The sequence below is a fragment of the Callorhinus ursinus genome, unplaced genomic scaffold (genome assembly GCF_003265705.2).
Source record: "Callorhinus ursinus isolate GAN/ISIS: 27379988/994484 unplaced genomic scaffold, GSC_fseal_2.0 scaffold19, whole genome shotgun sequence".
Classification (NCBI taxonomy): domain Eukaryota; kingdom Metazoa; phylum Chordata; class Mammalia; order Carnivora; family Otariidae; genus Callorhinus; species Callorhinus ursinus.
The window spans coordinates 14606005-14633443 of NW_027397081.1; the positions used below are offsets into that span (position 1 = coordinate 14606005).

Below are 27439 nucleotides of genomic sequence, written 5' to 3' on the forward strand. Positions count from 1 at the left end.
GCCCGCCATCCCCGGCTTTCAGAGGCAGACCCGCCGAGCCGCGGCTGGAGGCGCGCAACCTCGCTCCTGCTCCGGCTTCGGCTCCCGCTCCGGCTCCCGCCCCGGAGGATGCGGCGTGCCTAGGATGCTGCCGCGCCTGGTAGTGCTGCTGGAGGTGCTCCTCAGCCTGCGCCTCGGCTCCTGCGCGCGCGGTAAGGATCGCAGCCCGGCCCTGCCCTGCCCTCTCCGCGCCCGCCCGGCGGGGCTGGATGCGCGTCCACACCCGACTCGCGCTCTTCGTCGCCCCTACGTTAAAGTTGTGCGTTCCACGGAGAACCCCGTCTGGCTGTCCCTCTGGGGAGGGGGGCGTCCATTGTCTACCCCATCCCAGAAGCTCCCTCATTCCGGCAAGCCTGGATCTCAGGCTCCCCATTGTGGAAGTTGGAAGAGCATGAAATTGATGGGGGGGGGGGTGGATAGAGAAGTTCAGTGACACCCACCCACGCACCCCCACTTTATCTTCTCTCCACCTCCAAGCGAATCAGAAACTTAGTCCTGGCCTTTTTTTGTTGTTCTAGTTCAACTGGTAAGAATGCTTTCCCCTCTGGGGAATGACTTTGATCCCCCATCTGACTCCACCTTCCCCTTAGCCCTCCCCTTAACCTACTTCTTCCCCATGCCATTCCCGCCCCCACCCCAGGTCTTGTCCCCTACTATCACCTGTTGCTCCATCTGATCATTCCTGCTCCTTCTTTAGCCCCTAATGTGCTCCGACTGCCATCTGCCTCCCTCTCCCTCCTCCTACCCCTTAGCTCAGTCTTCTAACCCAGTCAGCTGTCCTGGAAAGTTTCTGCAAGAGAGAAGAATAAAGCCTGGAGAGAGAATGCCAGGGCAGGGAGGTGGAGGCACGGAGAGTGGAGCCAGGGAGAGCAGGGCCTGAAACTGCGTCTACACCAAAACACAAAGTAAAACCTGCAGTCAGCCATTCACATGATCGAGAACTGAGTTGGGGATATGCAGCCCCAACACCGCAAAGACCCGCTGCGTTTCTCACTTTCCGTCTAACGTTTTGAAATTGAAACAGCCTTGAGGATCAAAGATAGTGTAAAAAGCAAGCAAGAAACAGGGGAGATGTACTTTCTAAGTGCAAATGACAATTCTAGAAGAAGCATTACTAGAAAGATGGCAAGAAGTTAGAGAACAAAGGAAGCCTGCGTGGCTGGCGTATGGAGAGACGTGAAGGGATCGAGGAGGAGAGAACAGACTGGCTATTGGCCTTAACCTACCTCATTGTACTTGATTGGCAAGACTCTTAGAGTACGTGTATTTACTACATTCTTACAAATGAGAGGTTTGGTGAGGTTAAGTAATTTGCCCAAGTCACCCTGACGAGTGTTAGTTTGAGGCTCTTGAAGTTGGAGTGCTCCATGTTGAATGGGGGGCGGGGGCAGGAGAGGGAGTTAGACAGTGGTATATAGTATCTCACCGCAGAGCCAAGGGTGCTGGCTCTGTGTGGAAATGTCAGCACAATCTAGAACCAGACCTGCTTTGTTCTGTCTGTCCTCACCCAGCCTACATCCCTTCTAGACGTGGGGGAATGGGGCAAGCATTCAGCTTGGGGTTGCCCAGGAGACCTGTGAAGAGAAACAGGCAGATGCCAACAAGCAGGGTATCTGTGTACCCCCAAGAACTCCAGAGAGGAGGCGTTGGGCTGGAGCCAAGGCTGGGGGCAGGGTAGGGACCAGGGATGGGATGGGGGCCAGCCCTGGGATGACACTGGAGCAAGGACAGGGACTAGCTCATCTGAGACGAGAGCTCATTGCTGACAGACATACCTTAGCTCTCAGCCCATACCTTCTCTCCGGAGATACATCAGACTCCCCTTGGCTCTTCTTAGCCACCACTTCTGTTTCTGATCACAGACAGTGATCTAAGGATACAACACTAGCTCTGGAATCAGACACATGTGGATTCACTCTGCCCCTTATTAGCTCCTTTGGCCTTGGGCGAGTCACTCAACCTTTCTGAGCCCCTATTTCTTCCCCGGTAAAATTAGGGCCATACATGTCTATCTTGTAGGGCTGGTTGTGAGAATTAACTGAAAGAACATATGTAAAGTACTTAGCAGAGAGTCCAGCTCACAGTAAAGTAGTCGGTAAATGGAAGCTGGTAGGATTATGGCCACCATCACCATCGACATCTTCATCGCTGGGGGAGGGCTCTGAGAGCTCTGACGTTGACACTCTTCTCGCCAGGGACAGATCTGCCCAGCCCTCTATCTGCGTGGTTTGAAGCAGAATTTTTCTCCCACGTCCTCCACTGGACTCCCATCCCAAAACCGTCAAACAGCACCTACTATGAAGTAGAGCTTCTGAGGTATGGAAAGGGGAGGACGGAGAAAGGAGGGAGGTGGGTGCAGGAGGGGGCACACGCATCCCCTTCACTTCCCTGGCACAGGAAGACATAGCTGTCTTGTTATTGAAGTAACACCAGGAAGGATGCTGGTATATATCAATTGGTTGACAAGTACTGATTGATCCCCATATGTGTTGAGCAGTGTAAAGGGAACTCTGGGATGAGAAAGCCAAGGTATTTCCTTTTCCCTCAAGTTTTTTCCATCTTATTGGAGAAACAAGAAAGGCATCCATAATATAATTGGAAAACAAGGAAACCCTAACGGACTGCAAATGTAATTGGGAGAAAGCCTGAGAAATCAGGTTGTATTGTGGTGGGTAGCAAGCCTTCCTGGAGGAGTTGGAAATCTGTTAGATATTCCAGTGTAAGAGAAATTGGTATGCAGTCCCAGAACCAAGAGAGATCCTCTTGCAGTTAGATGCCCGGGACCAGAGAAAATACGCTGCAGGCTGTACCTCATGGGAGCTCTCTCCCTGGGCCCCTTGCTTTCCTCTTAAAGGAGGTAGGTTTGAACGCAAGTTCTTCTACCAGTGCCTTACCTGATATCTCCCCAGGTATGGGCTAGAACCCTGGAAGTCCATCCCCAGCTGCAGCCAGACCCAGGTGTCGTTCTGTGATCTCACTATGGTGACCCTGGACCTGTACCACAACAATGGCTACCGAGCCAAGGTCCGCACGGTGGATGGAAACCAGTACTCCAACTGGACCTTCACCAACACCCGCTTCTCCGTGGATGAAGGTGCTTTTCCTCCCCTGGGCCTAGAAGATGGCTTTGGGGGTTCCTTCCTGCCAGAAACTCTAGTCTAGAATGTGACTCTGTTCCCATAGCTCACCATTCAGCCTGGCTTCCCGGGTAAGGACCTAGTTGCCCAAACAACTAATCAGGACTTTTGGGAAGATTTAGATGAAAATAGCCAAGTTGTTCAAGATTTAAAAGGGAACTGGAGTTGTTTATCCTACAAAAGAGAAGTCTTGGGGTGGTTTGGAGCAGCTGAGTCACAAGGGCCAGACCTGTGTACTTGTAGGGTTCTGGAAGAGGAAGTAAATCCAAAAGCACTCAGCACAGGGCAAGAAACAGTAGGCAGAATTGGATCCAGTCCTCAGTCCTTAGGGCCCAACTCCCAGTGATCAGGGTGTAAGGCTTTGAAGCAGGGAGATGCTACTGAAGAAGGGTTGGGGGTCTCTCTCAGCAGACATAAGAGAAAAGGGTAAGCCCCAGACTTGATGGGATTTTGCCATTCTATGAATTGGAATTGACCATGCTCTCTCTATATGAGTGTGGTGAGCCTGCTCTGCAAAATTCAGAGTCAGAACGAATGGTCTTCAAGATATTTGGCTCCCAAATGCCTACCTGCAGGCCAGTGCTTAGCTGGCTACAGAAACATTACCTGAGGAATGTGTTTAAAAACCAATGTGTCCAGGGCCCGGCTTCAAAAATTCAAGTTCACTGTGTCTTGAGTGGACCCGGGGCATCTGTATTTGTAAGGTACTTCCCAGGAAGTCTTTATGTGCTGCCAGGTTGAGAAAGCAGTGGCCCAGGTTTTAGGGTGGGTAAAGCTTGACCCTAGAGGCCAGGCATGGGCAGGGCACCCAGGCCCTCCCCAGCCTGCAGGCCTCATCATTTTGCCTCCCCACCAGTGACTCTCACGATTGGCAGCGTGAAGCTAGAGGTGCACAATGGCATCATCCTCGGGAAGATCCAGCCCCCTAGGCCCAAGATAGCCCCTGCGGGCGACACTTACGAAAGCGTCTTCCAACACTTCCGCGAGTATGAGATTCAGATTCGCAAGGTGCCGGGGAACTACACGGTATGGGCCTCCCCAGGGCCACAGGACATCTGTATTTGTAACGCAGTGGGCTCCCTGGGCCTCCCTGTCAGCGGGGCTGGCAGTTCCTTCTGTGCACCCCTGGGGAACTTTGCTGGCAGAGTAAAGAGGGGGGGCGTGGGGCAGGGGAGGGAGCTGAGATGACCTCAGCCCTCAAATCTATGCTCCTGCCACTCTGAGAAACACACTGAGGGTTCTAGAGGGGAGGGGGGTGGGGGGTGGGGGGATGGGTGAGCCTGGTGACGGGTATCAAAGAGGGCACGTTCTGCATGGAGCACCGGGTGTTATGCACAAACAATGAATCATGGAACACGACATCAAAAGCTAATGATGTAATGTATGGTGATTAACATAACAGTAAAAAATTAAAAAAAAAATCTATGCTCCTGCCAGGTGGCAGGGAAGACATGGTCCACTAGTGTCAGGCACCACGCAAGACATTTAATAGCTATTATTCCTGATCCCCTGGCAGGTGGATATTTTATTCCATTTTATAAATGGGAAAATGTGGCTCCAAGAGGCTATGTAATTGCCCACGGACACCCCAAGTGGGAGATCTGGAATCTGCCAGATCCATCCTCTTCCCACCATTTGATGCCAGCCCCTTCTAGGAAGGCCCACAGTGTCTATAAAATGTTCCTTTTCTCTTTTTGTACAAAATAAGTCATGTTAATCACAGAGATCTTGGGCTGCGTTGAGAATACTGGGTTTGTCATGTCAGGGAAAGGACACTGAAGGGGGTGGCCTGGAGCATCTCTGGTGGCTCGCCCACTCTCAGCTTCCATGGTCCATGAATCAAGGGTATATTTTGTTTATTGCTGTTTTTGTTTCAGTTCACAAAGGAGAAGGTGAAGCATGAAGACTTCAGCCTCTCAGCCCCTGGAGATCTGGGAGAGTTCTGTGTGAAGGTGAAGCCATCTCTGGGCTCCCGACTGAACAAGGGGGTATGGTCCAAGGAGGAGTGCGTCGTGCTCACCCGGCAGTGTGAGTCTGCGGTTGGGGCTGCTGGCGGGGGGGGGGGGGGCAGGAGGCAGGAAGGGCCTCACACCATCCAAAAAGCATCAGTTGAGGACCACTGATGCCAGGGCCACTCCCCCATAGGGCCCTATGAGAAAGCTCCTATTGTCCCCATGTTAGAGATGCGGGACCTGAGGCTCTGTGGGTCTGAAGAGCTTTCTAGGGCATGGTGGCAGAGCAGGTCTCTTGATTCTGCTGGTGCTGGTGTTCTGCTTGAGCACAGCTGTGCTCCCCAAGAACCGCTACCCCACCCCTCCCTGCCCCAGGCCCACTCTGTCAGCTGTGGTAGTTCCCGGTTGCTACCTCCCTCTGTCTTTTCTTGAGGCTGGGCACAGAGCGCCTTCTCCTTGTCTTCCCTCCCCATTGGGACTGAGCTGACCCCTGCCAGAGCTGCTAAAGCCAGGCTCTCCGCCGGTGCTGGGGAGAGGGGGGGAGAGGAGGGAGGGGAGAGGCCCTGGGGTGTGAAGGCCATGGTCTTGTCCATGAGGATCTGACAGTCTGGCTGGGGAGACAGGGCATGCCCCGAGGAAGCTGTAAACAGCAGTTCAGGGCAGCATATGCCCCAGCCAGTCATGCCAGGCCAGCAAGGCCCAGCAAAGACAAGAGTGACTCCCTTTATTTCTACGTTTCCGTTCATGAAGGACACTCACAAGTTCACTGTCATTTAGCCTTACTCTCATTTAAGTAGAGTTAAGGCACCATCCCTGTGTCAGGCAGCCTTAAGAGCTTTTTTAGCATTCACTCACTGGTAGAAGAACTAAGTTTTGTGGACAGGTCTGGCTTCAGATCTCAGCTTTACCACTTACGAGGTATATGATCTTGGGTAAGTTACGTAAACTCTCTAGGCCCCAGGATCCTGTTCTGTATAGGGATGATCATAGTACTCACGTCCTAAGGTTGTTGTAAGGATCAGGTAACATAAGTTAAGGGAGGTGGTGGATGATCAGTGCTGTGTACTTCACAATCATGTGGTAGGCACTATTATTTTTCCCATTTTATAGATGGAGAAACTGAGGCTCAGAGCGGCTGAGTCAGTGGTGGAGCTGGGACTGGCGCCAGGCCTCCATTCTTACCTGCTGTCCCATCCTGCCCCCCGTTCCACGTGCTGTGGTGTGAGTTGTGTGCAGAGCTAGAGGCAGAGTTGGTGGGTCTAGTGAGAGAATCCCTTCAGGACAGAGGTTGGAAGGCCAGGCAGGGATTTCCAAGGATCCAGAAGCACGTGGTTGTGGCCTAGAGGGGGTCACCGGGGGCCACTGACTGAGTGGCTCCTGAGAGTGGCCGTGGATTCCCGGGATCCAGGTCACAGACACATCTCTCTGGGCCTGCAGATTTCACCACAACCAACCTCAGCATCTTCTTCACCTTCGTCCTGCTTCTGTGCGGAGCCCTGGCCTACTGCCTGGCCCTCCATCTGTACGTGCGGCGCCGGAGGAAGCTGCCCACCGTCCTGGTGAGTCTCAGGGGGAGGCCACTGGCCCATCCTTCCTCACCATAGCAGGACTCCAGGAGACGGGGGCTCCCTCCCAGACTGTCCCTTCCCTCAGCCCTGACATTATCAGGAGGCCCCTTCATCAAGGATCGTGGGGACAGAGGGAGGGCTTAAATGCAAAGCCCAGTGCTGAGAACATTGCCTTCTCAGGGCCCCCGATAAGACACATACTGAGTAGTCCCAACCCCCCACGTGCCATTTTGTTACACTTTACTAACAATTGGCCATGGGCCAGCCCCTGTGCATCAGTACCTCTGAAGTAGGTGGGGTTATTATCCTCATTTTACAAGGGAAGAAACTGAGGCAGAGAGCGATTTTTTTTTTTTTTCCCCATGCACGGGGGCCAGGGAGCCAGGAGAAGTCAGGAAGAGCCCAGTCTTTCCCACCCCTGCCAGCTGGTGATGATGAGTGCTCCAGAAGAGGAAGAACACGGGGCTGGAAGCCCAGGCCTAGGGCTACTGCCAGAGTGGCAGGGAGCAGAATGAGGGGTGCTGCCCGGGAGGAGGGGTTGTGGAGGTGGCCAGGGTCTCTGCCCCCCTCCCAGGGCATTTCCTCTTGCCACACAGTGCGGGCAACTGCTGCACTTGTACTAAGCCAGCCTCCAGAATGCAGCTCGCAGCACTGAGCAGCATGTCCAAACCTCTGCCTGGCCCACCTAGGATTCAGGCTGCTCCAGAGGTTGCCGCCACACCCCCACAGCAGCCATCACTGTGAGGGCCACGGGCTCTGCTGGGAAGGACCGGCTCCACTGGGGAGGACCTTCAGTTGGGAGGGCTACCCCCCCAAGAGGGATCCCAGGATTTCTAGGAAAATAAGGAGAGAGACACCCTCTGGAATTATGTTGAGTAAGAACTCTAGGGAGTGGGGATGTGGGGAGAGAAGGGACCGCCTGGCCTAATTAGGGTCTTTGTCTGGCAGCAAAGGACTATGTTCCTAGCTCCAGTGCCCTGATTAGAGTGGTATGATGAAGAGCCTTACAGGATTAAAAAGTTCTTCCTGTGTCTAACTGAAGTGTGTAACGCATTGTCCCTTCTCTGTGCTCTGGGGAGATTCCGTCCCACAAACATGTATGCATCGGCCTGTTTAACAAGTGCTCTGAGCATGTTCTATATGCAGGGCCTGGAACCAGGATGGGGCCTGCCCTCAGGGACGGATGACGACAAAGCAAAGGGGTGGGGGAGGCTGGTCCTGGTAACTGTAGCGGGGATTCCTCGGTGGGCGTCAGAGCATCTAGGAAGAGATCAGTGAAGTGGCCGTTGAGCTACAGTTATTGAGCACCAATGACAGGCCACATGTGGTCCGGGAAGAAGCTGATTCATGCGGCCCTTGGTCCCAAGGGGCTTGATTACAGCCCGGTAGGGCAGCCAGCGTAGAATCTATTACTTCTAGTGCAAGCCAGGGAAATAGGCACAGGTGCAAAATGCCAAAGGAGACAACACAGCCTCTGGGTTTTCATTCCTCTGTGCCATTTGGATCACAGAAGTGAGCTCTCCTTGAGAATGTTTTCCTTCTCAAGATAAATGCAGCCCAGTTGCCTTCACCTAATGATGGTGGTCATTACTAACTTCATGAATAACTTCGAGTGCACAGAGCACTTTCACATTCATATGCTTATTCCCACTCATGCGCTGTTCTGATCTGCTCTTTGGACAAATGGGGATTTCAGATCAGGACAGTGGAGTACAAATCGCAGGTTTGTTCTTTGCCGCTGTGACTTTGTGCAAGTCATTTCACTTCTCTGAAGTTCGATTCTCTCCTTAGATTGGAGAGTAAAACTCAATTTGCCCAATATTTACCGAGTGCTTTCTTTGTACCAGGCACTGTTCTAAGCACTTGCCATGCATTAACTACAACATGAGGAGGCTGGTACTGTCACTATTTCTGTTTTATAGGCGAGGAACTAAAGCACAAAGAGGGCAAATAATTCAGCCAAGGCGACACGGCTGATACAAGGCAGAGCTGGGATTTGAACCATGCAGTCTGGCTCTAGAAACAGATTATCCTTAATCACCAACCTGTGTGATATTCATAGGAACTCAACTAATTTAGAGTTGCATTCAAGTCCAAACTTACAAAGGGAATGAGGGGAGGTGTGCTCAGTGAGTCAGGGCAGGTGTGCTCAGTGAGTCAGTAAGTCGGTCAACAAACTTTAAGAGAGCCTCCTATGTGCCAGCTCAGTTGGAACAGAGTGGCAGACAAAAAACTAGACAGCTCCTGTCCTCAAGAAGCTTATATTCTGCTGGGTGTGGGGAGTAAGTGTGGCTAGAGAGCAGGTTGTGGTGGGAGGCAGAAAATAAATTTAAAAATTTCAGGAACCAAGTGCCAGGAAGAAGTAAAGGAGGTGAATGTAGAGTGTCGCAGCACTGCCTTAGCCAGGATGATCGGGAAGGCCTCTCTGGAGAGAAACATCTGAGCTGAGACCCGAATGTTAAAACGACACAGCCAGAGAAGGCGCTGAGAGAAGGGTTCCTAACCACAGGGCATAGCATGTGCAAAGGCCCTGAGAGCACTGAGCTGATGCATGAGCAGGAAGAACCCCAGTGTGGCTGAGACGGAACAGCTAGTGGGAGAGGGATTAAGTGACTTTCCCTGGGACTCCAGGCAGGTTGTGGGGAGCAGCTCCTCCCCTGCTGCTAGTTCTGTGCTCGTTCCATTGCCCCACGTGGCAGCCACCCTGTATTTGCGCAAGTCACTTAATTTGGTGAACTTTGGAGAAGTTAATTTGGTGTCTCACATCCAGCATTTTAAAAAATGAAATGGACAAGCGAGGATAATGGAGGGGACAGGATGGGACAGGGTAGGACAGACTAGAACAGGAGAGAGGAGGAGTGTAGATCACGGGACCCAGCTAGTAAAAAGTATTCTCTCGTGAAACTGCTTTCAGTTTATGGGGTATCCATATACAGGCAATCATGGAACACATTTCTTATTTGGGATCATAGTCTAAAGAAGTTTGAAACACACTTCTAGATCTATCTAGATGAGTCCAGCTTGCTCTCAGGTTTGGAAAGGACTGTGCTGGGGCTGAGAACATATACCGTTCCTGGCCAGCTCCCGTTCTGCCTGCCGTTCCATCTGGGCTGCGAGCGTGCAGGCCTGAGCCAAACTCAGAATCGCACTAAGAGGAAAGGTCGATTCTGAAATGAAACAAAAAGGGCAAGTGGCTCTGTGGGCTCCTCGGTTAGAGCAGAACCTTCTCGAGCCCGCTTCCTGGCCCCAGGGCCAAACCTGCAACGCTGGAGAGGGTTCCTGCAGGTAACCCTCGCTTCTCTCACTCTGCCCTCTTCTCTCCAGGTCTTCGAGAAGCCCCAGGCCTCCAGCTTTGTCAGCCAGCTTCCCTGTCCCGAGCCCCAGGACGCCATCCATCCCCTGGACGAGGAGGCCTTCCCCCAAGTGTCCCCAGAGCTGAAGAACTCGGAACTGCACGGCAGCACAGACAGTGGCTTTGGCAGTGCCAAGCCATCCCTGCAAAATGAAGAGCTCCAGTTCCTCCTCCCTGCCCCCCACCCCCAGGCTGGGGGCACCGCGGGCAAGGGGGCGCCCCTGGAGCTGGAGGGCAGCAGCGGCAGCAGCAGCAGCACGGACAGCGGGATCTGCCTGCAGGAGCCCGGCCTGAGTCCCAGCACTGGCCCCAGCTGGGAGCGGCAGGTGGGGGACACCAGCCCCGGCCAGGATGACAGTGGCATCGGCCTAGTCCAAAACTCTGAGGGGCAGCCTGGGGACGGGCAGGGTGGCTCCGCCTTGGGCCCTGTCAATGCCCCCGGGCCTGAGGAGCCTGGGGAAGAAGACCCAGCCTCAGTGGCATTCCGGGGCTACCTGAAGCAGACCAGATGCACAGAGGAGAAAGCAGCCAAGACAGGCTGCCTGGAGGAAGAGCCCTCCTTGACAGATAGCCTTGGCCCCAGGTTCAGGATGTGCCTGGATGCCGAGGCAGGCTGGCCTCTACCAGTGCTGGCCAAGGGCTATTTGAAACAGGACCCAGGAATGACTATCACTCCCTCGGGGACCTCAGCTGTACAGTGGGACCAGCCAACGGAGGAATGGTCTCTCCTGGGCTTGACCAGCTGTGCTGACCTAGGAGCATCTGACTGGAGCTTGGCCCATGATCTTGCCCCTATGGACCGTGTGGCAGCCCCAGGTGGTCTCCTGGGCAGTTTTGACTCAAACCTGGTCACCCTGCCACTGATCTCCAGCCTCCACTCCAATGAGTGACTCAGGCTAAGGGGCTGCTTTTGATTTCAGCCACGAGGGCCCCCCGGGATCAGAAGTGACGCATGAGGCCAGTGTGAGCCCTCATTGGCAAGCCCAGTGGGGCCAGCCCTTGCCAGGCCCAGCAGGGCTGGCTAAGGGGCCCAGGGCAGAGAGAGACTGTCCTGCTAAACTACTGCAGGCTGTATGGGTGGCGTCGGCCTGGGCTGCAGGAGGGCTCCAAAGACTCGGCAGAGCCAGGAAGGGCCGGGCGGAGATCTCCCTCCTCCGGGCTCTTCCTGTGCTGTAACAGATTATTTGCTCAGGGGAATCACTGGTTTTCTGGAATTGTGGGGAGGCCCAAGCTGCAGTCAGTAAGGACCCAGCCCTCCCCCCTAGACCAGCCAAGTGCCAGGGCCTCCAGCCGGATGGAGAACTGGCGGGGGGGGGGGGGACGCGGATTTCCCTGAAGGGGTCATTTCTGGGAGGACAAAGGAGGGAGCAGAGGCCAAGTTTGATCTCTGGGATGGTCAGAGCTGGTCAGCCTGGGATGGTCATAGGAAGAAGCTTCCCGGCTGGCAGTCCTCCCAGGCAGGGAGCTTGTCACGGAAGATCTTAAGATGTATCTGTCCCTGTCAGTCAGTCTGCCACCATCAGTCAGATGCCACGGCTCTATAGAGCCACCAGGGGATGACGCCCCTGTGGCCGAGCCACTCACTACCTCCATCCTGTTGCCCCCACCATCTTGCTGACGCTACCAGAGGAGCCACGGTTCTTTGTATTGGGCAAAACTCAACACTTCAGGTGGTCTCTGGGCTCAGGCACCAGCTCACCCTCCCCAGAGGGTCAGGGTTGGGACCTACACTAGTGTTTACTGCTAGTATCCAGCTACAGACCCACAGGACACGGCACTGGCTCCAACCCATGCTCTCTCAGTGTCCAGCTATGAGAGCTTGGGCCAAGCCAATTCTCAGAGACCCTGTTATCCTCTGATAGCATATGTGGAATAGTGACTCAGTCTCCAGTGGGCCTTCCATGCTGGATGGTAACCAAGCTGGCATCAGGGGTGACGTCCCCAGCCTGGTGTGACCCTAGGCTGGGAGGAAGTTGTCTGCAGAACCTATATCTGCACAGAGCCAGCTTCTTTTGCATGCTGGGAATTAACAGATTTAGCAGAAGTCTGTGGTATCATGCTAAGAGGACTACCCGATCCTGGGCCCAGAAGGGGACAGGTATGGGCCCTGCCTCCCCATAGTCCGTTTGGATTCTATCTCCAAAGCAAGTTTACAGTCCATGGGCAAGGAAGCTGGGGGGAATGACAGGCCTGGGGTCTGCCCGCCCCGCCCCCTTCCGGGTCACCACTCAGCCCTGCATTTTTCTGTGGCATTCTGAGAAGAGACACTCCAGCTCAGGAAATCCACCCAGAACAACCCCTGACTCCCCCACCACATCCTACCCAGAAGCTCTGATGTGCCAGTCTGATAACTGAACTCCCTCTTGAAACTTGGGTTTGCGGGAAGATTACTCAGGGTTCCCTTGGAAGTTTATTTATTTTGTTCACTTATTTATTGAAGAAGCAGCATGGTACAGTGCAAGGATTCTGAGTATTTCAAGAACCTGGAGGTTCTATTCTGACTCCATTGTTTCTTGCATCTCCTCATCTGTAAACTGAAGGGTCTCGGTTTCTTCGTCTGTAAATCTAGAAAGCCACGCCTGACATGTTCAATGGACAGGGGTGTGAGGCTCCACCAAGGCGGAGGATCTGAATGTACCTTGCACGCAAGGCTCTGTAAATCAGAGACGCATGTTTTTTTATTTCAATAAATTGTCAGGACCTCAGGAATCATGTGAAACCAGTCAAATTTCTGATCAGAAACGGTGACTGGTGGAAGCGTCAAGTTGTTGATAATTGAGGTTGATAACAAGTAAGATGTGTGATGTCGCTTTAGCAGGAACGAAGACTCGGGCTCAAGTCAGACACAGGAGTCCTCACGCTAACATGAAGTATGTAATGGGTATGGATAACAGTGTTTTGAATGTGGCGTCCGGACAGCTGGAAAAGAGACCAGACCTCCCTGGAGCTCTGTCACCTGCCCCTCTCGACATGGAGGTGCGTCCCAGGGGTGCTTCTCATAAGGGCGGAAGTCATCTGCATTTGATTCTGAGAGCAGCCTGCTCTTTCCACGAAAAGCCACACGTGGGCTTGAGTCTCTCCCCAAGCTCAGCCCTGCGGATGGAGCAAACTCAGGGCCCTGGCCAGAGTCTCCAATGCACTTTGCGCTTTGTCCCATTCTGGATCCCCGAGGAGGTGAATGGGGACACCTCATCCCCGTTCCTCTGTGTCATCTCCAACGATGCTTCTCCCCATTTCACTCTGAGGAAATAACCAGTTCTGGGAAGCACCGATCCTATCACCTTCAGAGAACTTGACTAATATCACACCATTTGGAACCGATCAAACTGATTTGCCCTGGAAGCCTCCTGTCCTATTGGTTAAGAGGTGTGGGGTCTCCTGGAAATGAGTGTCGGAGGTGGCCTCTACCCCCAGGAAAAGGCCCTCGAGGCACGTTGGATGGACAGCAGCAGAGAGGTGAATACGAAGATGGAAAGAATAAGAGGAATCAGCAGCTGGGGCCAGCAAGAAAGCAAACACAGAGCAGCTGGGAGAACGGAGTCCGAGGATGTGGGCTCTGCTGCAGGCCTCGCCTGCTTCCCTCAGGAAGCATGAACAGGAGTTTGTGCTGGGTCTCCTGCCCGGCCCAGTCAGGGCTTGTGGGGGAAACAGAGTCCTTCCTGCAGGTGGTGCTGAGACGCTCACCGCTCACCGGCTTCTTGGGAATTGGATTCAAGTGCCCCACAGAAGGCCGTTTGTTCTTAAACTGAGTAATCTCCCTCGAGGGCTTTTCCAAGCTGAGGAATGTGTGATTCTGGGTTTCTATGAGCTAACGGAACTTCCTCTTAGTAAGGGGAGAGGGGAAATGGACCAACGTTGACTGAAGAGGAAATTTCTATTGAACTGTGTTTTCCCAGCTTTCTAAATAGCTGTATCAAAGAGTCTGCCTTGTCTTCCCTGAAGATCTCTACCCCCTGCAAGGCACACAACACACTATCCCAGAATACACACGGTCACGGAGGGGGCTCACTGCCCTGCTGAGTAGGAGCTCTCGGAGCCCCCCGTGGGGACGGTGGAGACAGGGGCGCCGCAGACCATGTCCGCCGGGGACAGCATGCTGGTGGTCATGAGAGGCAGGTTCAGGCGGCGAGGGCTGACTTTATGTAGCCCCAACCTAGAGGATACCAGGTAGTGGGAGGCATGACTCATCCATTTCCTGTAGTGCTCACGGGTTTCAGGGTTACTTTTAAAGCACATCCACAATTTGAAATTAAATGCATCTTTATTAATGATTCACAGCACCTTTCCTATCAGCTTGATCTTAAGTTCACCTAGCTCCCGTAAACATTCGACTGGGCCGGGGAGGGGGGTGGGTTTGGACCCAATAAACACTCTGACAAGGAAAGGTTGGGTCATTGGATTTAGTGTTTTACAAAGATAACCCTGGCCAAAGCATAAGGCGTGAGTCAGAAGGGACGAGGCAGGATGTAGGGAGACCTGGTTGGAGGTGCATGTAGTCAGCATTTCTTCATTTCTTCAAGAAACATTTTTAAGTGCCCACGCCTGGGTCCAGAGGGAACAAAAGAGGTGCAGCTCCATGGAGGGGGCTATCTGGCTATGAAGCTAACAGACTAGCAGATACATCTTACAATCAGCGGTGAGTGCCATGGAAGGAACTAAGATGGGAAAACAAGGAACGGAGACAAGACGCAGAGAAACTGTGAAGAGAAAGCTGTCTTAGTCTGCCCGGGCTGCCATAACAAAATACCATTGACAAGACACATTTCTCATCGTTCTGGAGGCTGCAAGCCCAAGATCAAGGTGTCAGCCAATTTGGTTCTTGGTGAGGGCTCTCTTTCTGGCTGGCAGAGGCCCCCTTCTCCTTTGTCCTCATGGGAGGAAGAGGGGAGGGGGGAGGGGGAGAAGAGAGGAGGAGGAGTAAAGAGAGAGAGCTCCAGCTAGGCAAGCACCCTGGTCTCTCTTCCCTTTTTTTTTATGATTATTTATTTGAGAGAGACAGCACGCCCTTGAGCAGGGGGAAGGGGGAGAGGGAGAGAGAATCCCTAAACAGGCTCCCCACCAAGCAAGGGGCCCCGATGCAAGGCTCGATCCCAGGACCCCAAGATCATGACCTGAGCTGAGACCAAGAGCTGGCCACCCAACCAACTGAGCCACGCAGGCACCCGTCTTCCTCTTCCTATAGGGACTCTCATCACATGATGGGGACCCTGCCCTCATGACCTCATCTAACCCCTAATAGCCTCCCAAAGGCCCCACCTCCTGATACCATCGCATTAGGAGTCCAGGCTTCAACATACGAATTTGGAAGGGACACAAACATTCAGTCCACAACAGGCTTAATCGGTAATCCGATCCAATGACAATACTGAGCAGGGACAGCGGGAATGGAGAGCAGGTGACAGAATCAAAAGGCATTCTGCAGAGAGCTCTGGGAAGACTCCATAGCGGGCTTCAGTGAAAGAGGCACTGATCCCACTCGAACGTGGAGCTGGAGGAAAGTGAAACACGCACATGGAAGGGAGACGTCGTGTTGGTGAGTTCTGGCTCCCTACGACAAGTCACCTAAGGAAAAAGTCCTCTGGCAATTGGTGAGGCAGGCCTGGCAACAGGGGAGGGCTCAGAGCTGGGGGGGTTCAGATGTGCTCACGCTGACCCACCAGATGGGAGAGCTCACACCTGCGTGTGGAAATGAGCACACGGATCTGGCGACGGCCACGCCCCCTGCCGCCCACCTGCAGTGACAATTCTCACCTGTTGACCCCCCCCCCCCCCCCGCCTCGAGGAAAAGCAGGCTACCCTCCCTGTAGAGCGACAGGGGCCGTGCCTGTGCTCGGCACCCATCCTGCAGACCCCAGCCAGGAGCCTCATTAGTGCTGCAGCCCATCCCAAAGGTGCAGCTGAGCTGTAGAGCTGGTAAGCTCCGGAGCAGACTGGTACATGATTGGCGAAGGTCTGGGTATAGGGTGCCACACCCATATAGATCTACCAACACAGGGAAGGCGGAGTCGACAGAGGTCAGGGCCTCATGATGGCCTTGGAGAGAAGAGAAACATTCCTGAGGATCCTGCGGCCTGGTCACCGTGACCCTGCCAGTATTCCCTGCCCTCCACTGCCCGACACTCCCACCTACCTGTCCCCAAGGGCAGTTCGCAAAGGACCACCTGCATCAGAGTCATCTGAGGGGTGCTTCTCTTCCTGAGCGTCTCCTCAAGGCCAGGAAGGTATGAATGCTAATTCCCAGGGTCCTGCTTCAGTAAACTGGTTACAGGCGATCAGGTACAAGTGACCCCCATGCACACTGACGTGTGAAGGTCACTCCTTTAGAGAAGAACTTGATGATCTGATGTCTGTTAAACTCTACCCTTCTCCCCCACTGCCCCTAGATGGTCTCACCCAGTCCACGCCTTTAAATGCCACCAGGATGCTGCTGACCGTCCCCTTACTGACCCTCTGCTTCCACACCTGCTGCCATGGTCTAGTAGCATGTGATTCATATAGTATGCTTAGTCCACTATAGCAGCCAGCGTGATCTTTATAAAATACAATTCAGGTCATGTTATTCCCCAGCTGAAAGCCCTCTCCTTTGCTCCTGGTCCAAATGAGAGGCAGAGTCCCATCGACTTAGTATCTGCCCACCCCCCAACACACACCACCTCCTGCACTCTCCCCCTTGCCCACCCTGCTTCAAGCTCATTTCCACCTCAGGTCATTTCTTCAAGTGTCTCCTCAAACACAGCCTCCTGGGGGAGGTCTTTGCTGACCATCCTATTTAAGTATCCTCCCCATCTCCATTCCCTCCCTACCCCTAGCTTTTTTCCATCAGAGCACTTATTATCTGAAGTTATAGGACATATTTGGTTTTTTGCTCTTGCCTCTCTCTCCAAATAAAGTAGAAGATCTATGAATACTCTCTCTCTTTTGCTCACTCCTACAGTCCCACAACCAGGAGCACATAGTAGATGGTTTGTATTTGCTGCATGAATGAGCAAGTAAATAAATGAATAAAGATAAGCTTACAATGTTAGGTGGTAAGTGCGGTCTTAGCCTAGACTGTCCCCCCAGAAGCAAGAACCTGATTCAAGGAGTTGTGGGTAGGTGGCTTATTTGGAAGGTGATCCCAGGGAACAGGAGTGAGAAACCAGGAGAAGAAAAAGCCAAAACAAGGATATGTTATCAAGCTGGTCATGCTGGGAACAACTGGGCCTTGATCCCTGGAGCAGGTAGAGGCCTCTTCCAATGGTCCCCTGAACACTGACAGGAGAAGCCCTGATCCAGCAGCTTCTGAGCTGGCTGAGGCTTCCCCCGGAGGTGTCAGACACTCTCAGACTGCTGGTGCACAGGGCTGCGTGGGCCCCCCCCACCAAGAACACAATGAGCCGGGGTGGTTAGCAAGTGATGTGCAGTGAGCACTGGAGACAAGATCTGTCAGCACAAAGTGGGAGCCCATTCAGAACTGTCTGGAATCAGGGTTGGAGCTGAGAGTGCGAGGTGGGGCACTGAGACACCTGCTGTTGTTCGTGCTGTGAGGGAGATGTTCCCAGGGGCCACAGGGGCATGTGACCCACCTAGGGGGTTCAATGCACATTTTTTTTGGACTGAACTTAAAGGAGTGAAGTGAGATTTATTAAATTATGCTAAGTGAGGTTGGGAGACTCTCCCCAAACTTGAGAGATGATAAGATCTGAGCCTGCCATTCAAACCTGGGGCAACAAGAAGACCCAGGTAGTCTAGCAGGCCTGAGTGGCAGGACGCACTGAAGGCACATCCCCTCAAGTGACAGAGTGTCCACCAGGCGCTCAGACTAATGGACAAGTCCAGAGATAGGCTCCCCCGTCAAGGCTGTTGGTCTGGAGATGCCCCACTGGCAAAGAGGAAGAGGCAACAGACCCACGGAGTGGAAACAGCACTGGGGTGGCCCGGAACTTGGGAGAGGCGGGTTCTCAGCTCAGTCATGTCCTATCAACTCTGGGCCTCAGTCTTCCCAGCCAAATGCAGAAAGTACTCTTCAGTCTGATTGTCTCTTGAACGCCCTGGAGATCCTGTGGTCGCTGAATGTGTGCTTATTCCACTGTGAGCTCTAGAGAGGGGAAAATTCCCTGACTCACTTCCGTATCCCTGTATCCTTCACACCCAACCGATGCCTAACAGTAGAGGTGCTCGGTAAACGCAATGGAGAACGAATGCATGAACGAATGGATTTTCTCACAAGGAAAAGCATATGAAAGGGGCTGAAGAAGAAGGTTATCCAAACATGACCATGGCAAGGCTTGGCAATGGTAGCTTGAAGCTGGGTGGTTCCTTGGGAGACATTAGACTGAGCTCAAAAGAAAGCAGGCTGACCATAAATTTGACTTAAATTTTATCTTCAGGCCTGCCATCTTAGCTTAGTTGTATTATACCACGATTATTTCTTTCCCTGTGATATTTACCCTATAGCTCTTAGGTACTGTAGGGACTCGGGGCTATAGACCAAACAGGAAGCCTAGAGCAAGGGGATGTGGTCAGGAAGCAAGGCAAAGGACCGTGAAAATATTCAGCAGTCATTCACTCCTTTAGCAGACATTCATTGAGCATCTGCCATGGGCAGGCCCTCTGGGAATACAGCAGGCAATAACAGATCCTTCTCCGTGGGTTACAAGCCTGCAGCATGCGCGCGCACGCACACAGGCACAGGTGTCTCCGCTACCTCCTCCACCACGCCCCTCCCCCAGCCTTGTGGGAACTGAAGTCACCCACGCTCTGCATCAGCCTCACAGCTGGAAGGGAACTCGGTGTCCTCAAGTCCAATGGCAGCCTTACCCAACAAGGCACCTGGGCCCCACCAGCTACTGGGGCTACCACGGAACGTGGGGCTCCAAACATTTTTCCACCCATCTCCTTCCTAATGGCTCCCTGCTTATATATGAAAAACCTTATCCTAAGGTGTTGGGGGAGGGGAAGACAACCCCCATGGCTCTGTAGGTAAAAATCCAGGCAACAGGGACCCCACCAAGGCCGTGGCCTCCAGCGCCGCCCCATCTGTTGTTTTGTTGGCCTGTTGCTACTCTGGGCAGACAGAACATTTTCACTTCTGGTCCCCAAATGTGAGAATTCACCAGGCCACTGGCTTCCTGTTTTGTACCAGATCTGCTTAAATCTGCTTCTAGACAGCTTTTGATCACTAAGCAGTTTTTTAAACACAGTAATGATATGCCTATGTGCTCCCACTTTGAGGTTCTTGGACCCCTGGGGCAGAGAGAGGGCACCACAGACGCGCTGGCCCCTGCACGGTCACCAGCATGAGGCAAGATCACTACATGGGAGCACAGCCCCCCACTCACCGCCCAGCCTCCTCCCGGGTCTGACCGTTCCTTAAGGCAGACTTTAAACAGAAAGTCACTGTCTCTGTGTGCTTGCTCTGTGTCCAGATCTGTATCTGATGATGGCCACAGGGTCGCACACGATTGAGGACGGGCAGAGAAAATCAAAAGCCTCGGTTTTCAGAGCAACCAAGACTGGGCCAGGGATAAAGCAAAGCCCAAGTTCCCTGAAGAGACTGAGAAATAGTCAACATAATTTCCTGAGACTCCTGGCTATGGCCAGAGCCATATACACTACCGCAGAGAACTGGGAAAAGGCAGAAGACCTGAATTTTGCCTGAAGAAAGTACCCATCAAACAGGAGGGAGCATGGTTAATCTCAAGAGAGACTGGATGCCCCCACAGTGCCTAGCAGTTCCTGGCATATTACAGAAGCTGCATGAATGAATGATTGAATGGATACAAGGGAATAATCAATAATTCAGCTATGGGAGCCAGAGAGTATTTGTAATTAAAAGTGAGAAGACAACAGGGCAACTGAGTGGTTCAGTCAGGCGTCTGCCTTCGGCTTGGGTCATGATCCCAGGGTCCTGGGATCGAGCCCCACATTGGGGGGGGGTCCTTGCTCAGTGGGGATCCTGCTTCTCCCTCTCTCTCTGCCCCGCCCCTCCCCCTGCTTGTGCTCTCCTCTCTCCCTCTCTCAAATAAACCAATAAAATCTTAAAAGTGAGAAGACAACAAGATCATCAGTCTTTTTTTTCTTTTCAAGATTTTATTTATTTATTTGACAGAGAAAGAGACAGTGAGAGAGGGAACACAAGCAGGGGGAGTGGGAAAGGGAGAAGCAGGCTTCCCGCCGAGCAGGGAGCCCGATGCAGGGCTCGGGAAAGGGAGAAGCAGGCTTCCCGCCGAGCAGGGAGCCCGATGCAGGGCTCGATCCCAGGACCCTGAGATCATGACCTGAGCCGAAGGCAGCTGCTTAACCAACTGAGCCATCCAGGCGCCCAAGATCCATCAGTCTTAAGGAAGTCTCCCTGGGGAAGTGAAAATTGAGCTGGTATAAAGAAGAGGCAGAATTTGACAATTTGGAGGCCAAAGGAGGTATAAAAAAAAAATAAAAGAATATGAAATGGACCAGCAAGAAGCTCAGAGCTGAGGATAGAGCTGTTCTCACCAGACCAGGGGACACGGAAAAGAGATTAGAGGTCAGCGGGAGGGGCCTGCTTCCTTGGGGGCCAGGGAGCTCAGGGAAGCTGTGAACTTGGACAGAGGCTATAAGTGGCTGACAAACCATTACAAAGAAAATACATTCTTGCCTGGCCTTCAGCAAATCATTTCACTGGACCCTTCTGTTCCTTCACTGTGAGGATGAAGAGAGACTGCATACGGAGCCCCTGCCCCGCACTCTAATACGTGCTCAGCAAACATCGGTTTGCTGGTAAAGAAGGGTTTGGTTGGGAATGGTCCGGTCTTAGATGCTGGTTAGATTTATCTAAAGTCAAAGAAAGGCTGAGGAATATTTCAGATCCTAGACCATCAGAGTTTAAAGGAACTGCAGCGGTCACCTGTCACCTCCTAAGTCAGAAAGTTATCACTATACTTTGTACTTGTATCTTTTGTTTAGTGAACACCTACTATGTTCCAGGTCCTCTGTTAGACACTAAGAATACAGAGATTTAAAAAAAGTACAGGGACGCCTGGGTGGCTCAGTCAGTTAAGCGTCTGCCTTCGGCTCGGGTCATGATCTCAGGGTCCTGGAATCCAGCCCTTTGTTGGGCTCCCTGTTCAGTGGGGCTTCTGCTTCTCCCTCTGCCCCTCACCCTGCTTGTGTTTCTTTCTTTCTCTCTCAAATAAATAAAATCTTAAAAAAAAAAATACAAACAAACAGAGAAGATCCTTTTTCTCCTTCAGGTAAAAGAGAGGAGCCTTGGAGAAGTAGTCCGATCCCTCGGGCTAAAATATATGCCCATGGTGGTGAATGACTAGCCCATGGCCACACAGCATGGCAGGGCAGGTCAAGACCAGACCGTATTCTCCAGCGTTCCACCCTCATCCCACTAAGCCTGTGGTCAGGCTGCATCTGTGAGGCCTCACACTCTACTCAGGCTCCAGTGCAGTCAGTGGCTGTGCAGCCTTAGGCAAAGCATGCTACTTCTCTGAGTCTCCCTCTTGCCAGACACAACATGCAGCCAGTACGATGCCCCACGTCACAAGGTTGCCCCAAGGTTCAAGCCACAGTAACGTGCATGAAAATAATGTGTTCTCTGTAAACTGTGTGTTGTGCAAGCAGTACCTGCTCCTTCTTAGGTCGCCGGGGCTCTTTCTCCAGGACAAGGCAGCCTTCCAGAGCCACAGTGGGTGTTTCTACTGCACTCAGCAAGCGTCTATTGAGTACCTCCTACATGCTCTATGTTTAGCAGTTACCGAGGACCTACGGGACATACCCTGCCCACAGAGGGCTCACAGGGGAGCGGGGGGTGGAGGGGCACAAACGGGAGAATCATGGCCATTTGCCATCAGGTTCAGATGAGTGGCAGCGGGTCTGGAGTCCTGAGGAAAGCACAGGGAAGAGGACATGGGAGCCAACCCCGGAGACTAGCTGTGGCTCGGAGGGGTTGGCGGGGAGGGCAAAGGCATTCTGGGAAGCCCCGGCAAAGACACTAAAGAGGAACAGGGTGGCAGAGGGACCGGGAGTGGCCAGCCGAGAGAAGTGCTGGCTCTCTGGACTGCCCCCTGGCTCTTGGGGCCAGGGGGAAAGAAGAACAGCTAAGAGGGGAGGGAGGTTCCAGGCAAGGCGCTGGCATGGCCGTGGGTGTCAGCGCCCAGCCCAACCAGACCCGCGGCCAGATCTCCAGGCACCTGCTCCCTAATCATTTCTGAACAAGCTGGAAGCTGCCACTTTTGGGCTCTCAACGAAAACCTGTTGCATCCTCGGAGGAGGTCTGGGGTGAAGGGCAACGCTGTGTTAGCCAGCAGGACCAAGTGCGGAAGTCAGGAAAACAAGAAGGAGGCACAGGGGACAGGGAATACGTCAGAGGACCCTAAAAGAGGAAGTAGCCCAGTCTCGGTTCCGCTCCCGAGGACGGGAAATACCCTCCGTTCTCCCAGCCCTCAGCAGCTGTCCCTGTGTCCCTACCTGAAGCCACCCAACCTGAGGTGGGACCACCTGGGCCCTGGGCCCCATCCTTTCAAGTCTGCCCAAGGTCTCGGAGTCCTAAGCACATTCAGGGACCTGGGGCAGCCTCCTATGGACTGCAGCCCCAGGATCCACACTGGGTAGAGCATCGTTGAGAGTTGTGCTGAAGCTAGACACCCCGTGGGTTAAGGAATGGGGCCCAGCCCTCAGCACTGAAATCCAAAGAAGGATGTCAAAGTCAGCCCATCCCCCCTCCTCGCTGCTCTCCCAATAAAGCCTTCAAGAAAGGGAGTGATCCGAACTACAGGGGGCTCTGCCCCACCCTCACCAACTCAGAGATAGAAACACTGGGGCCCAGATGAAGACCTCCAAATTTAGACATTTGGTTTATTAAGTCAGAGCTTGGCTCCGCTGGAAGAATGGCCCCCCAGTTCCTGGCAGGAAGTGAGGGGATAGGGGCTGGTAAGGCTCAGCTCCTCTCCTCTCCTCTCCCTTCCTTCCTTCCTTTGTAATTGGCTAGAACCCAAAGCAAGAAAGAAACTAGGCCCCAGGGAAGCAAGGATAGGAAGACAAATGATATGACTTCTCTCCTCCTTGCCTCTCACTGTCCTGGGCTCCTGAGTCTTACTGGCCTAGTTGCTGGGACACGCAGTTCTAACTGCAGGTTTTCAGCCGTGGCTGGGTCCCCATCAGGCCCTCCTCCATCCACAGCTGCCCGGGAACACAGTCTCGCTGGCTGGCACGACTCTGCATTAAGGGGCTACTAAGACAACATCCGAGTGTGGACGCCACCTCTGGTCCAGCAGGGCAGACCAGAGGAAAGAGCTATGACTCACAAGGCAAATAGTCCTGCTGTCCCCCAACCGACATTTGGTTCATGATGCTACATTTGTGCATTAGCTAGTTTTTTTTTTTTTTTTTAGCCTAGCCTGGGTCCCTCCCCAACTCACACCATTTCTGGTCTGCCCTCCCCACCACAGGGCAAGCCTGGCACAGGAAATGCAGAACACAGGGAGACTGAGCTCTGTGCCCCCAGCCCCTACCCACGCATTGCGGAAGCCTAGAAAATAAGATCCGTGTTTCTAGACTGTTTTAAGCACTGACCTCCAAATGGCCTGGGAGGCACAGAGGCTGATCAGCAGCAGGGAAAACAGAGCCAGGTGGTAAACAGGGGTGTGGGGAGATTGAAGGAACCAGAAAGAAGCACAGAGTGGGGCAGGGCAGAGCTTAGTCTTCAGCTCTTAGGGGAAGTTGGCTTCTGGTAGGAAGGTTAAAAACAGCATCTGGAATCACGTCTGCTCCCACTTGACTTTGCCTATTGAAAATATGACTGGTTTTCCGGCCCCTGGAGTCCGCCCTTTGAGGGGAAGTGTCTGGGGACGCCCCGTGGAGAGCTCCCCTGTGGGTATGCAGGCCTTGCCCACACTGGGCTGAGCTGGGAGGCCTTTGCTCTCCAAGATACCCGGAACCCCTCCACAGGCTCAGGGGCCCCCTGGGAACCAGTCTCTACTCCTGGGCAATGCCTGCCTTTTTGTTTGTAGGAGAAAGCCACTGCTACTCTACCAGACTCTGTCCAGAGCCCAGACCCCTCCTGGGGGTTCTCCCGCTGCAGGCCTGTGGCTCACCCAGTGTGATTCCTCATCGTCCACAACAAGGGACCAGGCCTGGCCTTGAAGACCCCGGAGGGTGAACGAAGCCCAGGGAGTCTGGGAGGGGCAGGTGCTGCACCAGGAGCCTCCTCCTGCAGAAAAAGCAAAGGGAGAACAGCAAAGAAATGAGGCCTGAGAAGGATTCCTCTAAACCACTGCATCTGGCAAGGCTTCTCCCAGGCCAGAGGAGAAGCTCAGAGAGAAACCGGGGGTCCATGAGGGATTGCTGGAGGGAGAAAGTGGATGGGAAAAAGCAACTGCCATGGGGAAGGGGGTAGGCTTGAAGGCAGGGGGAAGGAACGTGTGACCCAAGGGTCAGCCGGCCACAAAGCAGGGATGGCTCCTGGGCCCTCAGTGCAGAAGTGACACTCTAGAGTGATGCTTCTTGGACAGACTGGCCATCTAGAACCTTCAACTCAGAGCAAAGAGTTGAGATAGAAAGCTCGACTCTAGAAGCTGCTACCTGACTAGAAATAGAACGTCCCCAGGAAAGAAAGGCAGGATGTGGATTGGGTGCCCAGATGGAAAGGAACAGCCAGCAGGTGGTGAGGACAGCATGACCCTCAGCCTTGACACCTGAGATCATCTCCCACGGACCCACCCCCCCAGCAGTGAGGGGAAGGGGGGTTTGAACCGAATCATCTCTTGGGTTCCGAACAGTCCTTGGTGCTAGGCTTAGGTGCCTGCACCATCCGAGGACCTTACTAGGACATCAGATTTACTCAGCAGCTCACCAACTTTCCACTCACCTCTCCGGAGCTCCAGAGCCTAACACTCCCCCATCAGACTAGCTTGTCGGAGAACTTCCCATAGCCGCCATCAGAACTGCTGACATGGCCACTGATGGTGAAGGGTGGACCCACCTCCAGCTCCTTCAGGTTCCTGAGAAAGATGATCCAATCATCTGGGTGGCTGAGAACCTGGCCTCTCCTTGGGAGCCCAACTCCCTAGACCAGAGCATGGGAAGAACATCTGGCGATGAGTCCTCAACTGACTCATCTTCCAGAACAGGAGCTGGCCCATGTCTCGGGGCCAGATGAAGAGCGGACCTGCCCCAGGGCAGCGAGTGGACAAGACGGCTTACCGCAGGAGCCCTTCCTGACCCCCACTCTGTAAATCCCTGGCGGTCTCCATTTGCTCCTCTCTTTTGACACCGCATTGTGCCCAAGATTATGTTATTTGTAGTCAGGCCCGTGTCCACCACAGACAGTGAAATGCTTGAAGACAGAGACAGTGCTCATTGTACCTCCTAGAAACTAGCACCACAACACCTGCAACAATAGATCCTTCCTGAATAAATGATGAGTAGATGACGAATGAATGGTTGGTCCCTGCCGGGGGGCAAAGATAAGAGGATCGCCATCAGCAGGGTCTCACATAATCCTGTCCATGTTCAAGTTTTTATTCATGCTAATTTCTAAATAGACCCCAGCTCCTTCCTTTTCTCTTATTTGGTTAGGGGCATGGGGAGGAGACAAGGAAGAGAAACAGCGTGTTTGGGCTCCATACCTAACCACACCCAGATCTGCTCTGAATCTACTCACCGGATCTGGTACAAGTTGAAGACAAAATTAGGCCCTAAAAAGATAATCAGAAAACAGAGGGTTAGTACCTCCAGGGAAGACCTGCCCATCACGCTTCTAGGAACATCTGGTGCTCCCTCACCCCATCTGGGAGGAGCAGGGTGGCTGCGCTGGACCTCAGGATGCTGTCGGAGGGCCCCAAGTTCCTGCACTGTCTGCTGTCTGCCCCACACCCAGGGGTGTACCCCATCTTCCCAGATAGAACCACCAGCTTTTTGGGGGCAACTCCTGCAGCTAGGCATCCCCCCTTTAAGGGTACTGATTACCCTGGGAAAGAGGCAGTCCTAGCTTAGAGCCCAAAAGCAGCAGACCTGGGCTTGAATCCAGACTCTACCACTCTCTAACCCTGTGACCTCAGCCTTCCGGCTTCACCTATAAAAAACAGAAACTAAGAATTCCAACCTTACATGGAATTTTAAAGAAAATCCTATTAGGCAAAAGTCCACTGGCACATAGTAGGTGCTCAGCAAACATTCGTGGAAGCTGTGGAAGCCAAGTGCAGGTCTGAGACATGCTCTCTGCCTCCGGGGATGCCAGCATGCCCGCCCAGCTCCCCGGGGTCCCGTGGGAAGCGCAGATACGGCTCAGGGCTGGGAGATTCCCAGGGAAGCAGAAGCTGAACCCACAGGCAGGGGGAGAGATGCACAAGGAGCCAGAGTGGGGGGCCCCAGTCTAGCCTGGCGCCCCTGGCCTCGAGGCCCACACAGGCCTTGGGGATAGACACTGGTGGGCTCTCAGGGAAGAGAGAGACAGCCTCTGGCTGGGTAGGAGGAGCCCTCACGCCTTCAGTGAAGGCCCAGTACCCCACCCCCACCCAAGTCTTCAACCACTGCAGCTGCCACAGGAAGTATTTTTGCATGATGCCATGCTGAAGAGTGTGCAGCCCCACCCGGCCTTGCCGACCGCTACAGGAGAGGAGGAACAGGCCAGGGCTGGGCTGCCGGGCTTTGGCGCTCACTCACCCTCCCAGCAGTACCCGCGCTGGTACCACTTGGCCAGGCTGTAGCCCAGGACGGACATGAGCAGCAGTGAGAGCCCCACGCCGAGGATCAGGCCCAGGGTGTGGAAGGAGTCCTCACCTGCAGAGACACACGGCCCCCTCCGTCAGCTGCCTGTGGCCCTCTCAGAGCTCTCCACCTTGTTCCAAGTCTCCCCCCTCCCTCCTCACTGCCATCAACATGAGGGCTCCCCTAGGAATCGTGATCTGAGCTAGCTAGTCGAGCCAAGTCACACTAAGAGAGCAGTCTGATACCCGAGTTTTTAGAGTCAGTTTGTTTATCCAAAGTAATAGTTCTTGACCACAGAGATAGTATGGAAATGGGAGGGCCTCCTAAAGCCACAGGCCTTCTACTTATTGGAAAAGGCACTGCAGTTTGGGGGAAGAGCCCAGGAGGTCTCGCCTCAGCCTCACTCGGTGGTCAAGAAGGGCAGCCTGGAGGCCCCAAGAGCAGAGACCAGAAGATCCTCAGTATCCTCCCCACAAAGCCCCTGGACCGCATGGCAAGGTGTTTACTTTCAAACTCTGTTTGCTGCTTATACTTATCGTTTCTTCCTTTTTGTGGTATGAGCTCTTAGCTAAATTTATATTTTATTTGTAAAGCCAAACCAAGGGAGAAAGGGAAAAAGGAGGGACGGTGGGGGGTAGGGGAAGAGCGAAGGAAAGGAGGGAGGAGAGGGGAGGAGGAAGTCGGGAGAGAAGGGGAGAGGGAAGGGGGAGGGAGGAG

At 53.5% G+C, this 27439-nt stretch overlaps 2 protein-coding genes across 5 annotated transcripts in view; one reads left to right on the forward strand and one right to left on the reverse strand.

Moving 5' to 3' along the window:
- The first annotated feature begins 10 nt into the window (after positions 1-10).
- Positions 11-14323, forward strand: IL10RA (interleukin 10 receptor subunit alpha). 2 transcript variants are annotated; one of them, XM_025893761.2, is made up of 7 exons: positions 11-191; positions 2235-2355; positions 2949-3133; positions 4033-4202; positions 5054-5204; positions 6566-6687; positions 10021-14323. In XM_025893761.2, exons 1-7 carry the CDS (start codon positions 125-127, stop codon positions 10936-10938), a joined length of 1734 nt encoding a protein of 577 aa, XP_025749546.1. In that variant the 5' UTR covers positions 11-124; the 3' UTR covers positions 10939-14323. The 2 variants fall into 2 exon arrangements, with proteins under 2 accessions (XP_025749546.1, XP_025749547.1); XM_025893762.2 differs by having other exon boundaries at positions 2241-2355.
- Positions 14324-15823: 1500 nt separating this feature from the next.
- SMIM35 (small integral membrane protein 35) overlaps positions 15824-27439 on the reverse strand; it is a 41997-nt gene continuing 30381 nt past the window's right edge. For all 3 annotated transcript variants that reach the window (XM_073903812.1, XM_073903811.1, XM_073903813.1), the window contains 4 exons: positions 26678-26794; positions 25677-25710; positions 24882-25014; positions 15824-24224 (listed from right to left, as the gene is read on the reverse strand). In XM_073903812.1, the coding sequence (XP_073759913.1) occupies positions 24915-25014; positions 25677-25710; positions 26678-26735 (192 nt within the window). In that variant the 5' untranslated portion in view covers positions 26736-26794 and the 3' untranslated portion in view covers positions 15824-24224; positions 24882-24914. The remainder of the gene's footprint in view (positions 24225-24881; positions 25015-25676; positions 25711-26677; positions 26795-27439) is intronic.